The sequence below is a fragment of the Euprymna scolopes genome, chromosome 40, assembly GCF_053919585.1.
Source record: "Euprymna scolopes isolate OS-2025 chromosome 40, ASM5391958v1, whole genome shotgun sequence".
NCBI classification, from domain to species: Eukaryota; Metazoa; Mollusca; class Cephalopoda; order Sepiida; family Sepiolidae; genus Euprymna; species Euprymna scolopes.
This window is the reverse complement of record NC_136521.1, coordinates 3,635,893-3,655,356: the sequence shown is the minus strand read 5'-3', so window position 1 is coordinate 3,655,356 and position 19,464 is coordinate 3,635,893. Positions and strand designations below refer to the sequence as shown.

The following is a 19,464-nucleotide window of genomic DNA, read 5'->3' as shown; positions in this document are numbered from 1 at the left end:
GGAGTGTGAACCCAAGACTCAGAGAGAGAGAGAGAGAGAGAGAGAGAGAGAGAGAGTTGAGTCGAGTCCGTTTCTCTGTTTTCTCTTTAATATATTAAATTGATTTCATTGTTTCCGAGTCTTCTCGTTATTCTTTCCAACATTCACACCATAAAATAATAAAGAAAAAAAAATGCAAATTATATTTGTACAGAATGTATTTTATTTATTCAATGCAAAAATGTCACATAAAAATTTATCTAATCATTTATATGATTGGAGTTTTTTTTTAAATGCATTTCTTTGTATGCCATTCGACGTCGAATACATATGTCTACCAGGTGGAGTTGCAACGGCTCTTCAGGTAACTGCAGATCTTGGGGTGGCTGGCAAATCGGTTGTAGAGAGCCATCAATTTGGGATAGCTGCTGAACATGTTCTGGTTTTCCCTGAACATGTTTTCCATGCAACAATAGAACATCATGTCGCACCACATCATCTGGAAGAAGAAGAAGACGAGAATTATCAGATATATAAAAAAGTGAAGCGGCAAAAGTTAAAATTAAATCACAGAAAAATATTTTTATTATACAAATATGTGCTTTATTCCAAATATTAATTTTTGGAATTTATAATTGTTGTACACCCATGCTAGGGGTCAAAAACGAAAGAAGACACAAGTAGTGTAAAGTGTATAAATATAATATGTATTTATCATGAACTGCACGCCTGTGGAACTCTGTTCCGTCTGCCTGCTTCCCTCCTGACTACAACTTGGATGTCTTCAAGTCCAACGTAAACAAATTCCTGATGAGCCGCCCCCATAAGTAGACACTCTAAAATATCCACACTAACGTACTGTACTTACAATAACCCTTATCCCTGAGTGGCTTCCGGGCCTTTATAAGTGGTGACCACCTTGTAAAAAAAAAAGAATACAGGAGCCACTAAAGTGGGATGAAAGGAACCTGTTCGTAGTATGGGGTTAAATATGGTATTCATGTCTCCCTTAAGTCTCTGAAACCAGTGGCATTCATAGGACTGGTTGATTCCACTTAGTTCTCTAATAGGGGTGATTTGCACCTACAATAATAAGTTAAATATAATTAAGAGCATGTAACCCCACTGCTAGCGCGTATATGGCATCACCTAAACGTTCAATTCTCTATAATTCAGCCTCAGAGCGACATTTTGGTCACCTTCTGTAAAATATTCTGCAGTCTCACAAAAATTGATGTTAACTATTCTTCTTCTTCACAATTCAATACACATGTGACAAAATTCATTTCTGACCGGTCCTGGATATGACCTAAAACTATATCCGATGGTGAGGCCCCAGCTTGCGGGCCTTGGGGAGTGTGGAGCCACCCTTTAATTGCCATTGCTCCCAGGTCCACTCTGACACGGAGTAGTAGTACCTCTTAGGGTCCCAACTATGGGTTAAATAGAATCCGACTTAAAAAAACAAATATACTCCATTAAAAATCGTTCCTCAAAATAACTAGATTCGGCATTAAATAACCTGAAAAAGGTTGATATGCCGTAAAACAAAAACAACCAACCAATCATTTGACCAACAAGCTTTTTTTTTTAAATTCAAACCAATATTCATATTAAATGTCCTGAAGTCTTGTTACTTCGCGGGATTGCAAGTCTATAAATAAACACAGCGGCCATTTTCTTCTTTATTTTTCTCGTTTGACGCGAACACTGCACGCTGTACAAAATCAGGTTTTTACTAATTTTAATCACACTCTACACATTAAATTAGGCTGCATTTCGGAAATAACGAGTCGAATATTATCTTCCAGGCAGTCCATCGTATCTGGTTTATCATCGTAGATATGAAACAAATTTCTAGCCTAAAGAGTTAATTAGCTACAATTTGTGAAGTCTAAGGCGTATATACTGTTATGTTATGCTTTTTTTTTGGAAGTATATAGATCCTTTAAGACATTATGAGTTGTTTACGAGAGTTCCTGGTGACAGTTCGAGACACAGTATCGGACGAAAACGTTGTGTAACATATGTTTCTGTACTTCTGTAAATGCACTCTTGTAATTATACCTCCGTATTGTCTTATTTATTCTATGTCCTTCAAGATCATAACATATACACAAGGTATGCGTTCTACACGGAATCATGTCTGTTTATGAAACTGCACGAACTTACTTCATAAAACATTTTAAAAACACATGATTATACACTTAATTCACATTTATATTGTTTAAACCTAGTAGATACAGTAATTTAAAAACTATGTATGTGAGTTAAATACACACACACATGTATATATATATATATATATATATATATATATATATATATATATATATATATATATATATAAGATCGGTATATTTGGGCAGCATTTTTCATTCAAGAAAATATGATTAAATACAACGAAGACATTTTTCTTTATGATTTTTTTTTTTTTTAATTTTTTCGATTTTCCGTATAATCTTATTTATATAAAAAACAAAAATATTAATGAAAGTTCCATAGTTGTTGCTGTCACAAGCGCTTTCGATTCGTCCACGAATCATCCTCAGGTGTTGAAGTAAAAGTGCGAAGGAGCGAAAATGAGAATTAAAAGTGAAAACTAAAATATACAGTAAACGGCGTTAGCTGATAAGTTAAAATATATAGAGTCGCTGAAAAGTCGATTTATGGATGATGAGTATTAAAATCAGCAAATTTGTGGGCACTCTTAACGAAGTCCGTTCACTACGAACTACGCAATGCATTTAAGAACGTTATCGTTTTTCTCGAATGCAGTATCATTTATAGTGGGTTGAAGGGTTCTAATATATGACGCTTCAAGAATTTTTCATTTTTTTTATATCATTTTCATGTTGTATAATTTTCATGATGTCAACGAGGACCTTTCTAAGATTAGAGGGAGCACAGTTACGTTCTTTCATCAAATCTTTATATATAGCACTAGTATTATTTAGATGCATGGAAACATTATCGTTGTATGCCCAATGTATGTATTATTTTCGGAGTTACATTCTCTCATAGAACATTTAAATTTATACACTACATTCGTTTGTGCCAACGTTTTTATAGCCGCTGATGAGTTGTTTCTAACCACAAGAGCTTTTTGTTCTAAACTTCTTGGAGTGAATAATAAATTTAATTCCAGAGTTGCTGTCGAAAGGCGTCAAGTATCTACGTGTGATATTTTTAATTGCATTTTCTTCTTTTCTGAAGTTCGGTGTCATTTGATTTTGATAAAATAAATTAGTGGAGTTTGCATTACGGTGTTGACTAATATTATTATTCGGATTTTCAAAGAACTGTAGCATTCGTTTTATTTGTTCATCAAAAATGTAATTAGGAAAATGATTATTGATGAGTACTTGTTTAATGTTTTTTTTTTAAATTTCAGTGAGTGTTTAGTGTTAAAAATAATTATAGTAATAATTATATATATATATATATATACATATATATATAATTATTACTATAATTATTACTATAATTATTAAAAAATAATTATAGTAATAATTATATATATATATATATATATATAATTATTAATATAATTATTTTTTAAATACGTACGGACAATGTTGTCGTTTTATGCCCAATGCACTACTCTCTCTCTCTCTCTCTCTCTCTCTCTCTCTCTCTCTATATATATATATATATATATATATATATATATATATATATATATATTTATATATATGCGTAGATCATCGTATAACGATAGGATCACTCTCTGACTGATGTAATGAACATTTAAAATGTTTAAAATTCAACGCTATTTCACGCGGTTAATGGTAGCCAAATGGATACGGTCTCCGCTAATCGAGCCAGACATGTCTCGTGGTGCGGGGTTCGAATCGTTCGGCTGGTGTTAATCGTGACACCCTGCACTGAAGAATCCCGAAAGGATGAAACACTATTGTCTGTAGGTATTTAATTATCATAGCAAAAATATAATTATATATATATATATATATATTCTTTGTAACTTCTATGCTAAATCATGTACAAATAGTTGCTAAAACTTACCTGATCGCCCATGAAGAATTTGTTTCCACCATCGCGCATGCTCAGAGTCCTCTCCATGAAAGGCATAACGCGGTTGAATGTGTTCATGTATCGCCAGTTCATGTAGTTCTGGTAAAAATAGAGTAAACAAATAATATGATTAATATTTGATTGACACACACACACATAATAATGGGCCACTCATTCATATATATATATATATATATATATATATATATATATATATATATATATATATATATATATATATATATGAATAACAAAAAGAGCTTATGACTCTATAAAAACGCTAAGGTAGCGGAAAAATGAAATAAAAGCGTTTCTCGTTAAAAAACACAACACGTTCTGTACATATATACTAGCAGATATACCCGTGGTTGACTGGGTTAAAAAGTGCCTTGAAAATATGGACTCTGATTTATGAAAGCATGAAAGGTTATGAGAAGGGTGTGTTTGTATAAAGAGATAGCCTAAAACTTTTGGGGTATCAAAAGCAAAGCAACCCCTTCAAACAAATACGAGGAGGCAGTAGTGAAAATATTTATCGACACAAACCTCTGAGCACGAATAAGGGTTCCCAATTATAAATGTCACCTTTGAGACCACAATCCGTTGGCGTGAATGGGCGATGTAACCCGAGAAAAGAACCCCTTTTCCTATGGCAAGTTCGGTAGCTCTACATCAAACAGTATGAGCGTGCATAGGATTCCTATTTATAAGTGACACCCCTGGGACCCCAAACCTATGGGTGTGGATGAGCGCTGTAACCCGTCAAAACATCCGCACACCTCATTGTGGGCTATCCTGACATATTTTGTAACTCTACGAATCTAAATTAAACCTATGTATGTATGTATGTATGTATCTATCTATCTATCTACACACACACACACACATATATATATATATATATATGTGTATATATATATATGAAGGAATGTATATAAGTATATATTCATTTTTATTTTAATGTTTCGCAAGCAAAGGGAAAAACACCTAATGACTCGCGCGATTACCTTTAAAAGCAGCAAAATCCCACCTCTTCACTGTAGAAATCCCCTTTCTACTCCGATAGTTTTGTGCAACATGACAAATGGCCACCATCTACCTTAACCATGCCATTGTCTTTAATATTATAATTGAAGTCCACAGACCAGCGTCCTCTTGGCGCCCCTCTCATGGGCTTTGTTCATTGATAGAAAAAAATCTGGATTTTATTGGATCGAAGTATCCCCAGGAAGGACATTTCGAATAAATTCGAAAATCTTATAACTGATTTCAAATATAATAATAATAATAATAATAATAATAATAATAATAATAATAATAATAATGATGATAATAATAAAAAATTCAAATTTGTTCAAAATATAATAATTATTATGTTTTACATTTAGGTGGATGCCTGTGCAAATCTGGCTTCGCAGAAAAAAGTTTTGGGCATTTTATTTGAGACAATGAAAAGTAAACTTCGGTGCTATACACTTACATCGTAGTTGCTGCAGTTGCCTTCACCACCGAAACCGTAGTCGTTCATGTTGTACTAGATATGAAAAAAAAAAAAAAAAAAAAGACGGAAAGGAAGGATTAGTGTATAGATAAATAGAAATGATCTCTAAATATACCGAGTGATTCAGAAGATCTGAAATAGAAGAGACACGATAAATATACTTAGGAAGAAAGATTAAAGAAAAGGAAGAAATAGCTTTGTCTATAGAGATAGATGTGACAAAAAATCAATGTAATGTTAATGAAGAAAAAGCATACAAACACACACACACACACACACACACAAAACACACACACACATATATACATTGGTCTCCTTTGACATTCAATTACTCACATGTGATAAACACACACACACACACATATATATGTATATATATATATACATATATGTATATATATATGTAAGAGATACAATATTTATACAAACATTTAAGCCTGATTAGCTGAAAGAAAAGGAAGAAATAGCTTTGTCTATAGAGATAGATGTGACAAAAGTCAGTGTAATATTAATAACGAAAAAGCGTACAAACACACCAAAACACACACACATATATATACACACACATACACACACACACACATATATATATATATATATATATATATATATATATATATATATATGTGTGTGTGTGTGTGTGTGTGTGTGTGTGTGTGTGTGTGTGAGCAAACAGTTAATAAAATATGTTAAAAAAACACTTTGAAATGAGTTCAAAACATATTTAATTTAAAAAGGAAACACTAGATAAATGGATAGTCCTTAATCTGCGGAGTTTCAAAGATATACTCTCCTTCTCATCAGAGGGTAGAATTATATATATATATATATACATAACTTGAGCTCCTTCAGCTATAATCGAAACCTAAACCAAAACTTATGAACACTTTTTGATTAAATTATTTCCAAAATTTTGATGACGTGAGTGCCATAAGCTATAATCGAAACCGAAACCAAAACTTATGAAAAATTCTTGGTAAAATCATTTTACAAGAAAGAGAAGTACATAACAATTAAACGACCCAAATGTAAGCGTGACACAGAAAATAACACACGCTATCGTATTAATATATAGATAATAATTGTTTCGATACATGATCGATATTTTTATATATACTATGATCGATATTTTTGTATCTACTATGATCGATATCTTTATATATACTATGATTGTATATCTCGCTCATAAAGTTTATCAATAAATATTAAGCAAACTCACCCTGAAACGTCCGTTCCTCCAGTGGAAGTACCTCATGTAATCGTGCATGATTTCATAGAAGCAATCGCTGATGTAGTCACACCTGAACATGTCCATGGGACTCTTGGGGTAGAAGTCTACAAAAAAAAAAAACAATCAACGTATAATATTTGCGCATGTGAAGAAGACACATTAAGTCAACTTATGCTTGCCAGGTTCCAATTTTTCAGTTTTTACTCATTAGCAGTTATTTTTTCCGACTAAAAATCAAATCGAATGTTTTCCACAGGGACGAATACTCCCTTTATCAAGTTCCAAGTATGTCAACGAAAAATTGACAGAGTAGTATGGTAGGGACCGATTTGCACACACATAGATACATTCAATTATAAAACAAGGAAAAGAAGCAGCATTAACTTTCATATTGTACTTGTTTTTTTCCACGACTCGTAGCAGTAGCATTTTTCTTCATCTTCTACCCGTTCCTAATTGACAAAAAATTCACAGGAACGATACAATGTACCAAAAAAACAACAAAAAAAAACTAAAAAATAAACAACAACAATTTCATGGAAAGTGTTCGACTGAGCTTCAATCTATGGTCCCCCCCCTCGCCAAACTTTCACAAGAAACACTCGTCTAGCTGTAAACACAGCACTCTCCTTCGACACTAGCGCCCAAGTACATGTATTTGGCGACTTTAATGTCCATCACAAAAACTGGCTTGGATTTTCTACTTACACAGATGCAGCAGGCAGCGCAACTCATAGCTTCTCTGTATCTCACTCCCTATCGCAAATTGTTACTTTTCCAACCCGCTTCCCTGATCAGGAAGAACAACACGCATCACTATTAGACCTGTTTTTGACCACAGTTCCTGATGATTGTGTAACGAAAGCCGACAGCCCACTTGGGAACGCTGATCATGCGATGATAATGGTTGAAATCGCCCTTAACTCTAGACCCAAAACTGAAGAGCCAGTGCTCAAAACAACGAGATATTATAAAAAGGCTGACTGGGAAGCTATCAGAGATCTTATCAGAGACGCCCCATGGGGAAATATTTTTTCTCTTCCTGCTGAACAGTGTGCAACCGAGACCACTGAATGGTTCAAAACTGCAATCGAAGCGCATGTTCTCATGCGGAAATTCTATAGCAAGCCCCACTCTCCCCAATGGTTTACTTCGACTTGCGCAACTGCCATTGCTCAAAGGCAGCATGCATTCCGCAGGTTTAATCGACATAAGTCCAGTTCAAACAGACAAAAGTACATAGACGCTAGAAGTAACGTTAAGAAAGAAATAGCGACAGCTAAGAGGGAATTTACGGAAACCACTAAAAAACGCATCGAAGCACAAAAACTAGGAACTCGTGACTTCTGGAAAATCTACAGCAGTGTAGTAAATAATGGGCAATCAACAATTCCCCCACTAACCAGCAATCACGAGGTTCTTTGCTCAGCAACCGAGAAGGCTAACATGCTTGCCAGTCGGTTTGCCTCAAACTCCACACTGGACCCTCTAAACCACCCCCTACCTCAATTTCCTATACGGACAGACGCCACGCTAGACGATCTGAAAATCACCCCTGCTCAGGTGCATGCTATCATAAAAAACCTTGGCACTTCCAAAGCATGTGGACCCGACCTCATCCCAGCTGTGCTATTAAAAAAGTGCTCAGCCGAAGTAGCTCCAGTTCTCTCCAAACTCTACAACAAATGCCTTAATGAATCTTGCTTTCCGAGCTGTTGGAAAACTGCTTCTGTAGTACCAGTATTCAAGAATTCTGGCGAAAGAACTGACCCATTAAATTATCGCCCTATTAGCCTCCTCCCACTTTTTGCCAAAATATTTGAGACCTTAATTAACCATGCTCTAGTCCAGCACCTTACAGATGCTAAACTTCTGACCGACCAACAATATGGATTTAGACAAGCCCGTTCCACGGCAGACATCCTCACTGTAATCTCTGAACGCATATACCATTCACTGGACAAAGCGGGAGAGGGCAGAGCGGTAGCTCTAGATATATCTAAGGCTTTTGACAGGGTATGGCATGAGGGTCTCCTCAGGAAGATTAGATCTTACGGTATCACTGGTAGAATACTTAACATAATTAAATCCTTCTTAGATAAGAGAAAAATCCAGGTTGTCCTCGACGGTCGTACATCTTAACAATATGATATAAATGCGGGAGTGCCCCAAGGATCTATCCTTGGACCTCTGCTGTTCCTGATATTCATAAATGACCTCCCCGACAAGATTGCCTCTGAGATGGGTATATATGCTGATGACACCACACTCTATAGCAGGCACGACAGGAAAACAAACGAACATATATCTAAAGTAATGGCAGAAACACTAGAGGATGACCTCCAATCAGTAGTGGAATGGGGACAAAAATGGATGGTAACGTTCAATGCCACCAAGACAAAACTGGTTTCATTCAATAATTACGAGAAACCTTCTCTACCACCTATAGCAATGGCCAACGACTCTTTATCTGAGAGTACGTCTCTCAAGCTCCTTGGCCTAACGTTCACAGGAAACATGAGTTGGAACAATTACATCGAGGGCATTGCCAGGGCCGCTGCAAGGAAGGTGGGCTCTCTCTACCGTGCTAGAAAACTTTTAACACCCGAAAGTATCCTGTACCTCTATAAGGCCACTATTCGCCCATGTATGGAGTATTGCTGTCATATTTGGGCCGGTGCATCGGCTACTAGTCTCTCGCTCCTTGACAGGGTTCAAAAGAGAGTCGCAAATCTGATAGGCCCTAAACTGGCATCTAAACTTCAGCCTCTGTCCCATCGTCGAAACGTTGCATCCCTCAGCCTGTTCTACAAGTATTATAATGGTGAATGCTCTGAAGAACTGCAAGCACTTGTGCCCCCACGACGTGAACACCCTCGACAGACCCGACAAGCTGCAAAATCCCACCCCACACTGTAGAGATCCCTAGATATAAAAGATCTTTATACTCCAGTAGTTTCTTCCCCAGAACTGCTAGACTTTGGAATTCCATTCCAGGTCACTGCTTCCCCAGCTGTACTGACATGCATAAGTTCAAGTGCAACCTGAACCAACATCTCGCTGCCCTAATCCCTACATAGTACCCCAGTAGATGTTTCCCCTGATAGTAGCCCCCTACACCAAAGTGGCAATGTGCCTTGTTTGGGGTGAAAATGTAATAAAAAAAAAGCAAAAAAAAAAAAAAAAAAACACTATCAATAATTCCCCCCACTCTTTATCTGTGCCTAAACCTAAACGTAGATTCCATGAACAAAGCTTCTTTCTTAGAACTGCACGCCTGTGGAATTGTCTTCCGTTTTCCTGCTTTCCGGCTGACTACAATATGGTTGTGTTCAAGTCTAAAGTAAATAAGTTCTTGATGAGCCGTTCCATATAAGATATCAAATTTACCAAATTTTCATTACTAATGATTACTATATTGTCCAATTTCTACTGTACACTCTTTAACCCTTATACTTGAGTGTCCTCTGGGCCTTGATAATGTGGTGATGCCTATGTAAAAAAACAAAAAAACAAGAACAACAACAAAAAACTAAAAAATAAACAACAACAACAACAAAAAGGAAACAATAAAAAATAAAAACGAAAAAAGAAACCGGAAAAAACGAACATAAAAAATAAAAGCTTAAGAAAACTAAAAAAAAAAATAAATAAATAACAAAAACGAAAAATAACGAATGAAAACAAAAAACTAAAAAAAAAAAATAAATAGCAAAAAACGAAAAATAACGAAAGAAAATGAAAAAAAAAAACGAAAGAAAACAAAAACAAAAAAACGCAAAATAACAAAAGAAAACGAATAAACTAAAAAACTAAAACAAAATACGAATAAAAAACCCAGAAAAAAACGAAAAATAGCGAAAGAAAACGAAAAAAATAAAGAAAACTAAAACAAAACAAAAAAAAACGGAAAAAAAGAGAAATAACGAAAAAAAAAAAAAACCCTAAAAAAATGCCTGTCTCATAAACTCCGACAACGACTAAATTTGCATTCCTATCATTTTTTTCTCATCAGATGAGTTTCAGGATCGAGAGCCAATGCTTCTCTACAGTGTGCGTACGTCAACCGTGAGCGCTTATTACTATGTACATCCACACAGAACCACAATTTAATTAGTAATTAATAATGATTCAGAAATATTTTATGTGCGTGTTTTCAAAATGAAGTCGTGAGAATTTAATTTTAATCTTAAATAATGTAGTCATTTGCTTCGGCATGATGAGCGACCGTCTTAAGTCTAACACATATCGGTGTGGGATCCAATTCTTTGTACAGCTCCGAGCGCTTACCAACAACGAGGAAGATAATTCGAAGGTTAGCAATTATTGAAACGAAATGCTCTACTGAACACCCGCTTTATCTCATCTGTAACTATTTGATATTCGAAAGCGCTACGACATCGCGCCGATTGAAGCAAGATGGCGGGTCAAATGATTTTGAAACGTGCTTAATGACAACCATGGAGCCATCATGAAACTAGACTTAAAATACGCCAGAGAATGGCCGAGGGGGTTGCCATTGATGAGATAGGGGGGCACCTTCAGAATTATCCCTGTAAAATGAAAGATTGTCTTTATTTTGTGACTGAACGATATTTTTAGGTAATTAATTCCTATTTCAGTCACGTAAATTCTTTCGAGTTGAGAACAAAACACGCACTCGAGTTGGATTATTTGTGATTTTTTTTTCTTTCACGTCAAAACGTTCGCTTTTCAGTTAAGCCGCAGTCATTTTCTTCTATTTTCATCCTTAATAACATCAAACTCACAAGCGAGTTTTTTTTTAATGCTGCCATTTCGTACTCTCAACAGCGCTTAAATTTGCCTAATTGTATTATTCTTATAGCGGAAGGGTTTCAGTTTCGAGCGCCGGTGCTTCTCAACAGCGGGCACATGCCACCGTGGGAGATTATTGCTTTGGCCCTCCACACGATTAATACTTTACTGTCGTGAGATCCGTCGCTTTGTACAACCCCTACGGCTTACAGAAAACGTGAAATGCGTAGCTATAATTAAGCATTATAGAAACCCAAATGCTTTACTGCATGTCTGGAATTTTACTGCATAACCACTGTTATGTGCCCAGTACACCCTGGCCCGAACAACTTGATTGGTGTAAAGTTTCGGCATGAGTGTCAAAAGTTAAAGCTGACAAACTCTATGCCATGGTTTCAACCTGAAAGGCGAGTGCAGTTGCGAGTTCAGATTTCACGGGTCGGCAGCCACACACTGCAAGTCCAATATATAAAGAAGGGAAGCACGTGAGTTTTGTTAGTCAGAATGAGAAAACTAGTTAGAGTCAGAGTTCGAGAACGAGAGACAGGATACGAGATTCAGAAAAGCGAGTCTTGAAGTCAATATGAGGAAACGGAAAAGAAGAAGGAAAAAGAAGAAATCGATTCAGCGATGCAGAAGCCCTCCCAGCAATGAGGGAGATCCCGAATTAAGGCTGTCTACAAATAATAATAAACAAGTCTTGTTTTAGGAGCATTTATTAATTTGATTCCAACCGTCGTGTTTGTTTGGCTTTTCAGTATAAAAGCGAAACTGAATCCGGAGCAAACGAATGAGCTTTGATCAATGCGGGGAAAACCCATCATATCAGACAATTGTTATTCATTTGGACACTCCCTTTTTTATTGGGAGCTGGTTTTCCCCAACATCTTGGGGAAACTGGCTTGTAGCCAAAGTTCGGTGCGGGATTTCATTCCCATATGGCGTCATGTTTGACCCCATTAAATTCACGCACCTGTCTGAACTCATTTTTTTTAATCGTTTAATTTCAACCAATCTCATTTCCGCTGTCCTCGTAGCATCGCGGTAAGTTATCAGGCTATCACTTTCTTTTCCGCTTTCTCTTCAAGGCTTCGGGTTCGAGCCTAGCTACCTACGAAACCGTTTTTTTCTTACACACACACCGACAAACATCCGGGCACCCGTGCTGACCGAAGGTAGGTATCTGAAGATCTTAAAGACTGTACAATATGCACACACAAAGATAGACCATACACGGCAATATCATAGTTATATACACACCATACAAATTAAATATAGACCCGGTACGCAATACCATCTCTGCAATGACGATATCAGAAGGCGATACAGAATAAGATGAATTAGCATTTCAGATGGTTGGGACAGATACTGTAGACAATAACATCGTGAAAATTTGCTTTTGTGGAAGAATTCGCCAATACAAGATCAGTTATGAGATGGGATGACATTCGCACAAAGATCTTTACAAAACGGCCTGTACTCGAACCAAGCCTGTGCTCGTGTCAAGTAGAGACACGATTTTATCACTGGAAACAAGGAAAATAAGCAGATTTGCGGGATTTTATACGGCGATATAAAATACTTACTGTATTCGCGAGCCAAGTACCTGCAAATAGCCATAGTCTCGGGCATCATGTCACCATTGTCCATTTGCATACAGGGCAGGTAATTACAGGGGAATTCTGAAAGAGAACAAAATTAAACAACGTGATATTGATCTATTTGAAAAGTTACGTTTGGGGTGAGCGAGTACTGCTTATGCGTCTTTACTTTTTTCGTGTATTACTGCATCACTGGTCGTTAAAAACAGTGTTTTTTTTTCAAATTGTAATGGGAGAACTAATTTAGTTCCAGTTGTTTGTCCTTTATAAAGAAGTCCGTTAGAAAATAAAAAGTGAAAAAATCAATCTCTGAACTGTACTTGCTTGTTAGCTGAAATTTAAAATATTTACACGGTGTAACATGGTAATGTGTGAGTATATATTTTATAGAGAGCGAATGTGGTTGATACTCTCTATTTAGAAGATCATCGTCATATTATATGAATTCGAGGATTCTATTTTGACATTGTTTTCCCCGATATTTTTCTAGTCAGACTTCTTTCTATAAATACATCGGGTACTTACGGTGGAGACAACATGAAGGTTGCCAACATCCTAAATGAAAGTGATTTTTGTGGAAGAGACGATTCGAACTTGGAAATCTAGGTCTTCGGTATATATTGTTAACCACTTGACCATCGTCACCTACCATTTGGAATATGATTGGTAATAATGGTTGAGACTAAGCAGACTTTATTTTATTTAAGAAGACGGCGAAACATTTTGGGTTTGAAAATAATCATGTTGTAGTCGGCTGTGAATCAACCACGTGTTATTGTGTTCCAAAGACGAGTGGTTCATGGAAAAAAAAAACTTTCTTTAAAGAATAACTGTTTAATTGAAGGTTGGCGGTGTTTATTCTGAAATCCTTCTTAACATGGAGAGTTTGCGGAATAAACACCTCCACCCTCCCCATGTTAAGAACGACTTTACTAATTCCTTGGTTGTAAAAAAAAGGACTGCCAGGATTACTCTATGTTGGATGAGAAAGCTTTTTATCCCCTTGCAAATTGTCGTCTGCCACTCGAATTGTCATTTGGCGCGCACGCTAATCAAGTTGAAAATCACCGCGCGGCATTGTAATTGGTCCAGCTTTATGTTACATCAGACAGCAGCAGAACCTGAGCTGTGACGTCATGTTCCGTGGAAAGCCGAGCGAACGCAGAGTTACGTCTGGATCAATATCTGAATGAGTACCGAGATATTTTGGTAGCTAATATTTTTAATCATTTACATGAGACAGAAAGGAAGATTGTTTACTGTGAATGTTAGTAGAGAGGATTGTACAGTAGGTACCTCCAACGCAAGGCATATTTAAACTTCCTTATATGTAACACGATGTAATTGTAATTTAATTAAATATTATCATCCTAACTTTTGTACCATTTAAAAGCAAAAGCTTCAAATAACTAGTAATATAAAAAAAAATAATGAAAATGCGAGACCAACTCCTATTTACATTATCGATGCCTTAACACAACGTTCCTACGTAGTAATCCGTTGCTATTTTGTAAGTTTTTTAAAAGTAAACATCTGATGATTACGTGACTAACTATGCAGCAAGAACATAATTTTGCAGATTGTTAGTCGCAATACGAAACAGTATTGTAATTGGTACGTTTTGAAAATTAATGAATGACTAACTGAGAAAACTTGAGATTCGGAATTTGGAGAATTTTTATATACTTTATATGCTCTGAAACCAATAAAATGTCATTCATTGAGCTTGGATGTTTTTCAAAATTGATATAAAATATATTTTTCATTATAAAAAAAACTTTATGAGAAAGACATTTTAATCTATTGCGATTGGCATATACAAATTGAGTAAAGTTTCAAGTAAAAGATTAACCCATATATATATATATATATATATATATATATATATATATATATATATAATGATTGCAACGTCTTGTCAGACGAGTGCCACTCCCTCAGACACTATCTATGAGCCCAAAAATGACTTCTTTTAGTCCTACTGGTGAATTCACACGCTCAAGTAGGCATGATACTGAAGACGGTCATTGAGATCAATTATTACATGCTTCCAACATTTCAAGCCTGCACGCATCACAACTTTTCCATCGCCACAGGACCACTTTTATAGACAAATGCCTGAGGGAGTATCTATACACAGATGATGTTACAGAGTCTTAGCTTTGTACGACAGCTAAGTCTCTCCTTCGGTTAAAAATGTTGAGATCCAGCAACAAGCAAGAGCAAGATAGCCAGCAACAAGTTAAACTGCAGACCAGCTTAATGCAGGTACTGGTCTCCCGCTTTATGGTTTTTTAAATCAGTGATTTGATTCTCCTAGAAAGGTTGCCTTCACCACGGCTTACGGGAGCCCTCTCCACCCCAACATGCATACACACAAATATACACGGTGCTACTTGGCCGTTGATCCCGAAAAAGGGTTCATTCACCCTTTGGAAGGTCTTCTTTTTAATCCTCCAGGGAGACTAGCCACCCTCCTCACTAAACAAGTCTGGTGGGGGAACCAGTTTAGTCGTCGGTGACCCGACCATGAGGCAGGTAGTACTGGGTTACATGATACCAGTAGCATATGACATGACCTGACAATATATATATATATATATATATATATATATAAATATATATTATATATATATATATTTATATATATATATATATATATATATATATATATATATACTGACCTAACATACTGACCTAACGGGTCACGCTAGTCTAGTATATATATATATATATATATATATATATATATATATATATATATATATATATATATATATACTAAACTACCGTGACCCGTTAGGTTAGTATGTTATATCAGCTATGGAATTAATGTATGAGCGTGACACCTCTGAAGCAAAGAAAATAGATTTTTGTGACATAACAGATACATTTCTATGAAAGTATATTAAAATGAAAAAAGAATATAGATAGATTTCTATGAGTCGTTCTGTTTATAATTGTTTATTTTTGAAAAAAATTACACTCATTGAATTATAAGTGGTTTGCCATACTTATAGGTAAATGTGCACCGAACAGATATAATACTTAAAGTTAAATTAAAATTTTTATATATCTTTTAATTTAAACGCGAAAAAAAAATTAGGACGCTGAAAACGTACACAGTAAAACAATACGTTATAAAATGCTCTGATGGTTGTCAACGGGTGTGCGTTAAAATAACTTAAACCTAATATTGAAATGAACGATGTAAAAAAAGCAGAAAGTATTACCAATTGTTTATGTAGATAATTTAAATGCAAAAAAAAAAAATTGGAATGCTGAAAACGTACACAGTAAAACAATACGTTGTCAACGGGTCAAAGTTGATTTATTTGTAAGAACATTGCGACAGTATAGTTGTAATACAGAATAGTTGCAAAACATCTTCACCCTTCCCATGTTAAATAATAATTTCTAAATAATAACGTTAATGTTTCAGTGAGCACGTCAAATTCTGCAAAAGTAGCGATTTGCGTTTATTTGTTTACGCTATTGTGGGTTTAACTTTATGTACGCATGCGCAACCTGACGCCGTAAACCGGAAAGTGGGAAAGACGAATGCTCTGGAAAAGTCACTTCTGATTAATGCTTAGGTTTAAAATATGGAAACGGAGAAATGATTTGCGGCGATTTTAAATGGTGCTCTTCTTTTATTGTAAATAGAACTTATTAATAAGAAAAAATAAAAACGGGGAGGTACACCGGGGCTTTAACAGGGGATCATTCGATCTGCAGTCCAATATTCTACCACTATACTATATCTCCAGATTATAATATTTTTTTTTTTTTTAAAGAAATGATTACTGAAATTTTCTCATCTCCTTTGGACGGTGTAACGTAAAATATTTTCCTGTAAAATTCTTCTTTTCTCATCTATTAGAGAGAAAAGTTACTTTAAAATAGGATATTTTGGATTTTCGATACTCATCAGATTAATTTCTGCACAAAACCTATCTAAGAACACTGCCTAACACATAAATTACCTATTATGAAATCTGCAAAAGATAGGCTCAGCCGTTCCGGAAATATGAGGTAGGAACTCTTACACACATACACACAGTGACTTACATATATATATATATATATATATATATATATATATATATATATATATATTGTGTGTGTGTGTGTGTGTGTGTGTGTGTACTGTATTTAAAATAGTAGTAGGTTTCTTGTTCGTATTTCATAACAATCAGAACTTTCTTAAACTTCAAAACCAAATTATTTAAACGAGAAAGTCTTACCATTCCTGCAACGATCCCAGTCGGAGAATTCGTATCTCTTGTCCATGTATTTGACGCCAGCCATGGCCATCATCATACGAAGGATCTCGGCACGTCCGCGGCCATTGAAATAATGGAGGGTGTAGTTAGGCATGGTGGAGTGGTTTATGGCTTATGCAGTACCAAAAAAAGAGCAAGCTGTTGCGGTTTGAGTGACTGTAAGTCTTCTCTGACGACCGAGACACAAACCAACCGCGTATTTATACTCTGAGGTTAATGAATATATTTGCGCTAATTAACAGGTAAACGACGTTTACCTGTCCAAGGACATCTATTTAGTCTTCTCAACTGGTTGGACTTAATTACCTTTGCACTTTCGCATATGTAAGCATGCAAAGAAATCAAACGAATGGCACCAATGACGTAAGAATTGTTAACATTTAAAACGAATTTTCTTTTTATTCTGTTTCGATGTTTTGTTTCAATTCTTTTATTTACTGTTCGTGATTAATCTATCTATCTATCTATCTATCTATCTATCTATACTCCTATAAATTCGTTTTTCTTTTGTGTGTATTGATATTTATATAAAAAACCATCTTTTCTATTTATTTAAAAAGAAAATACAATTTTCTTACATATATTGGTTGGTTGGTTGTTTTTGTTTTACGGCATATCAACCCTTTTCAGGTTATTTAATGCCTAAGCCAAAGATTTTGAAGAAAGATTTTTTGATAGAATATATTTGTTGTTTTTAAGTCGGTTTCTACTTAACTCATAGTTGGGAGCCTTACAGCTACTAACACTCCGGGTCAGAGCGGACCTGGGAGCAATGGAAATTAAAGGGTAGCTCCACAATCCCCAAAGCCCGAAAGCTGGGGCCTCACCACTGGATATTGTTTAAGGTCATATCCAAGACCATTCTTATATATGGGTTGTGGAATTTCATTCACTAGCAAAAGATCTAGATAATTTGCATATTCTTTTAAACATTCATTTTAATTAATCCCCTATTAGTTTTTTCGGTTTTCTTATGAGATGATCATCTTTAGTTAACTATTACGTGTAATTAGATTCAGATGTTCTACATGATTTATACTTGCATAATATTTGCCGTAAAAAGTTTACAGTAAACACAAAATTGTTTCCATATATATTTAGGTATACGTATATATTTTTGTTTAATCTATCTATCTATCCATATATCTATAAAAGTGAACGTGTCTGTGTATCTGTCAGCCTGTGTACATTTCCCTATGCAATAACTCTGTTAACTGTCAGTCTACAGGCTTGAAATTTAATATACACGGTATTGAGATTTGGAAAAATCTATGTGATCGGGTTTCGGCTAGAAATTTGGCTGTTAAGGGGTCAAAGTTCAACGATTTGACCTTTGAGAACTTTACTAAACTCTTCCGACAATTTTGGGTCTAAACACTTGAAATTTTAGACATAGATTCCTTGGAAATGGATCTAACTTAATAACTTGATTTGAGCCCAAAACAATAAATGTTAAGGGGTTAATATAGGGGTCAAAGTAAAAAAAATTACCGCTTTTTTTTTGCTCAACATACACCTTCAAACACCCGGGCAACGCCGGGCTGAAATGCTAGTGTCATAAAAGACCAAGGATGGAATACTGTTGCCATAGCTGGGCAGGAGTTGCTAAAAACAGCCTATCCTGCCTTGACAGTACAAAATAGACTTCGTGGCTTAGTGGGGGATGCCCTTTTCTCTACCCTGCAACCTCTCTCCCACAGAAGAGACGTTGCGAGCCTATCCTTGTTTTTATCGTTATTTCCATGGCAGGTGCTCGTCTGAACTCCAATCTCTGGTCCCCCCTCGCCAATCTTTCACGAAAAACACCCGTCTAGCTGAATCCACTGTGAAAAATGTCCCCCACTCTATATCTGTGCCTAAATCAAAACGCGGATTCCATGAACAAAGCTTCTTTCTTAGAACTGCACGCCTGTGGAACTCTGTTCCGTCTGTCTGCTTCCCTCCGGACTACAACTTGGATGTCTTCAAGTCCAATGTTAACAAATTCCTAATGAACCGCCCCCTTAATTAAACACTTCATCAAATCTCCACACTAACGTAATGTACTTGCAATAA

General features: G+C 35.7%; 1 protein-coding gene across 1 annotated transcript; it reads right to left on the bottom strand.

Moving 5' to 3' along the window:
* Positions 1-313: 313 nt before the first annotated feature.
* LOC145265297 (S-crystallin SL20-1-like) lies at positions 314-17,503 on the bottom strand. Its single transcript, XM_080121074.1, has 6 exons — positions 17,371-17,503; positions 13,109-13,204; positions 6,735-6,850; positions 5,495-5,548; positions 4,006-4,113; positions 314-478 (listed from the first exon to the last, which is right to left on the bottom strand). Exons 1-6 carry the CDS (start codon positions 17,501-17,503, stop codon positions 314-316), a joined length of 672 nt encoding a protein of 223 aa, XP_079977200.1.
* Between the last annotated feature and the right edge of the window lie 1,961 nt (positions 17,504-19,464).

Coding starts and splice junctions, on each gene's coding strand:
- LOC145265297 (XM_080121074.1), bottom strand. CDS start 17,503: ATGCCTAACTACACCCTCCATTATTTCAATGGCCGCGGACGTGCCGAG. Junction 13,205..17,370: donor CTGGGATCGTTGCAGGAATG/GTAAGACTTTCT, acceptor GTTCTCTTTCAG/AATTCCCCTGTAATTACCTG. Junction 5,549..6,734: donor GGAGGAACGGACGTTTCAGG/GTGAGTTTGCTT, acceptor TTTCATATCTAG/TACAACATGAACGACTACGG.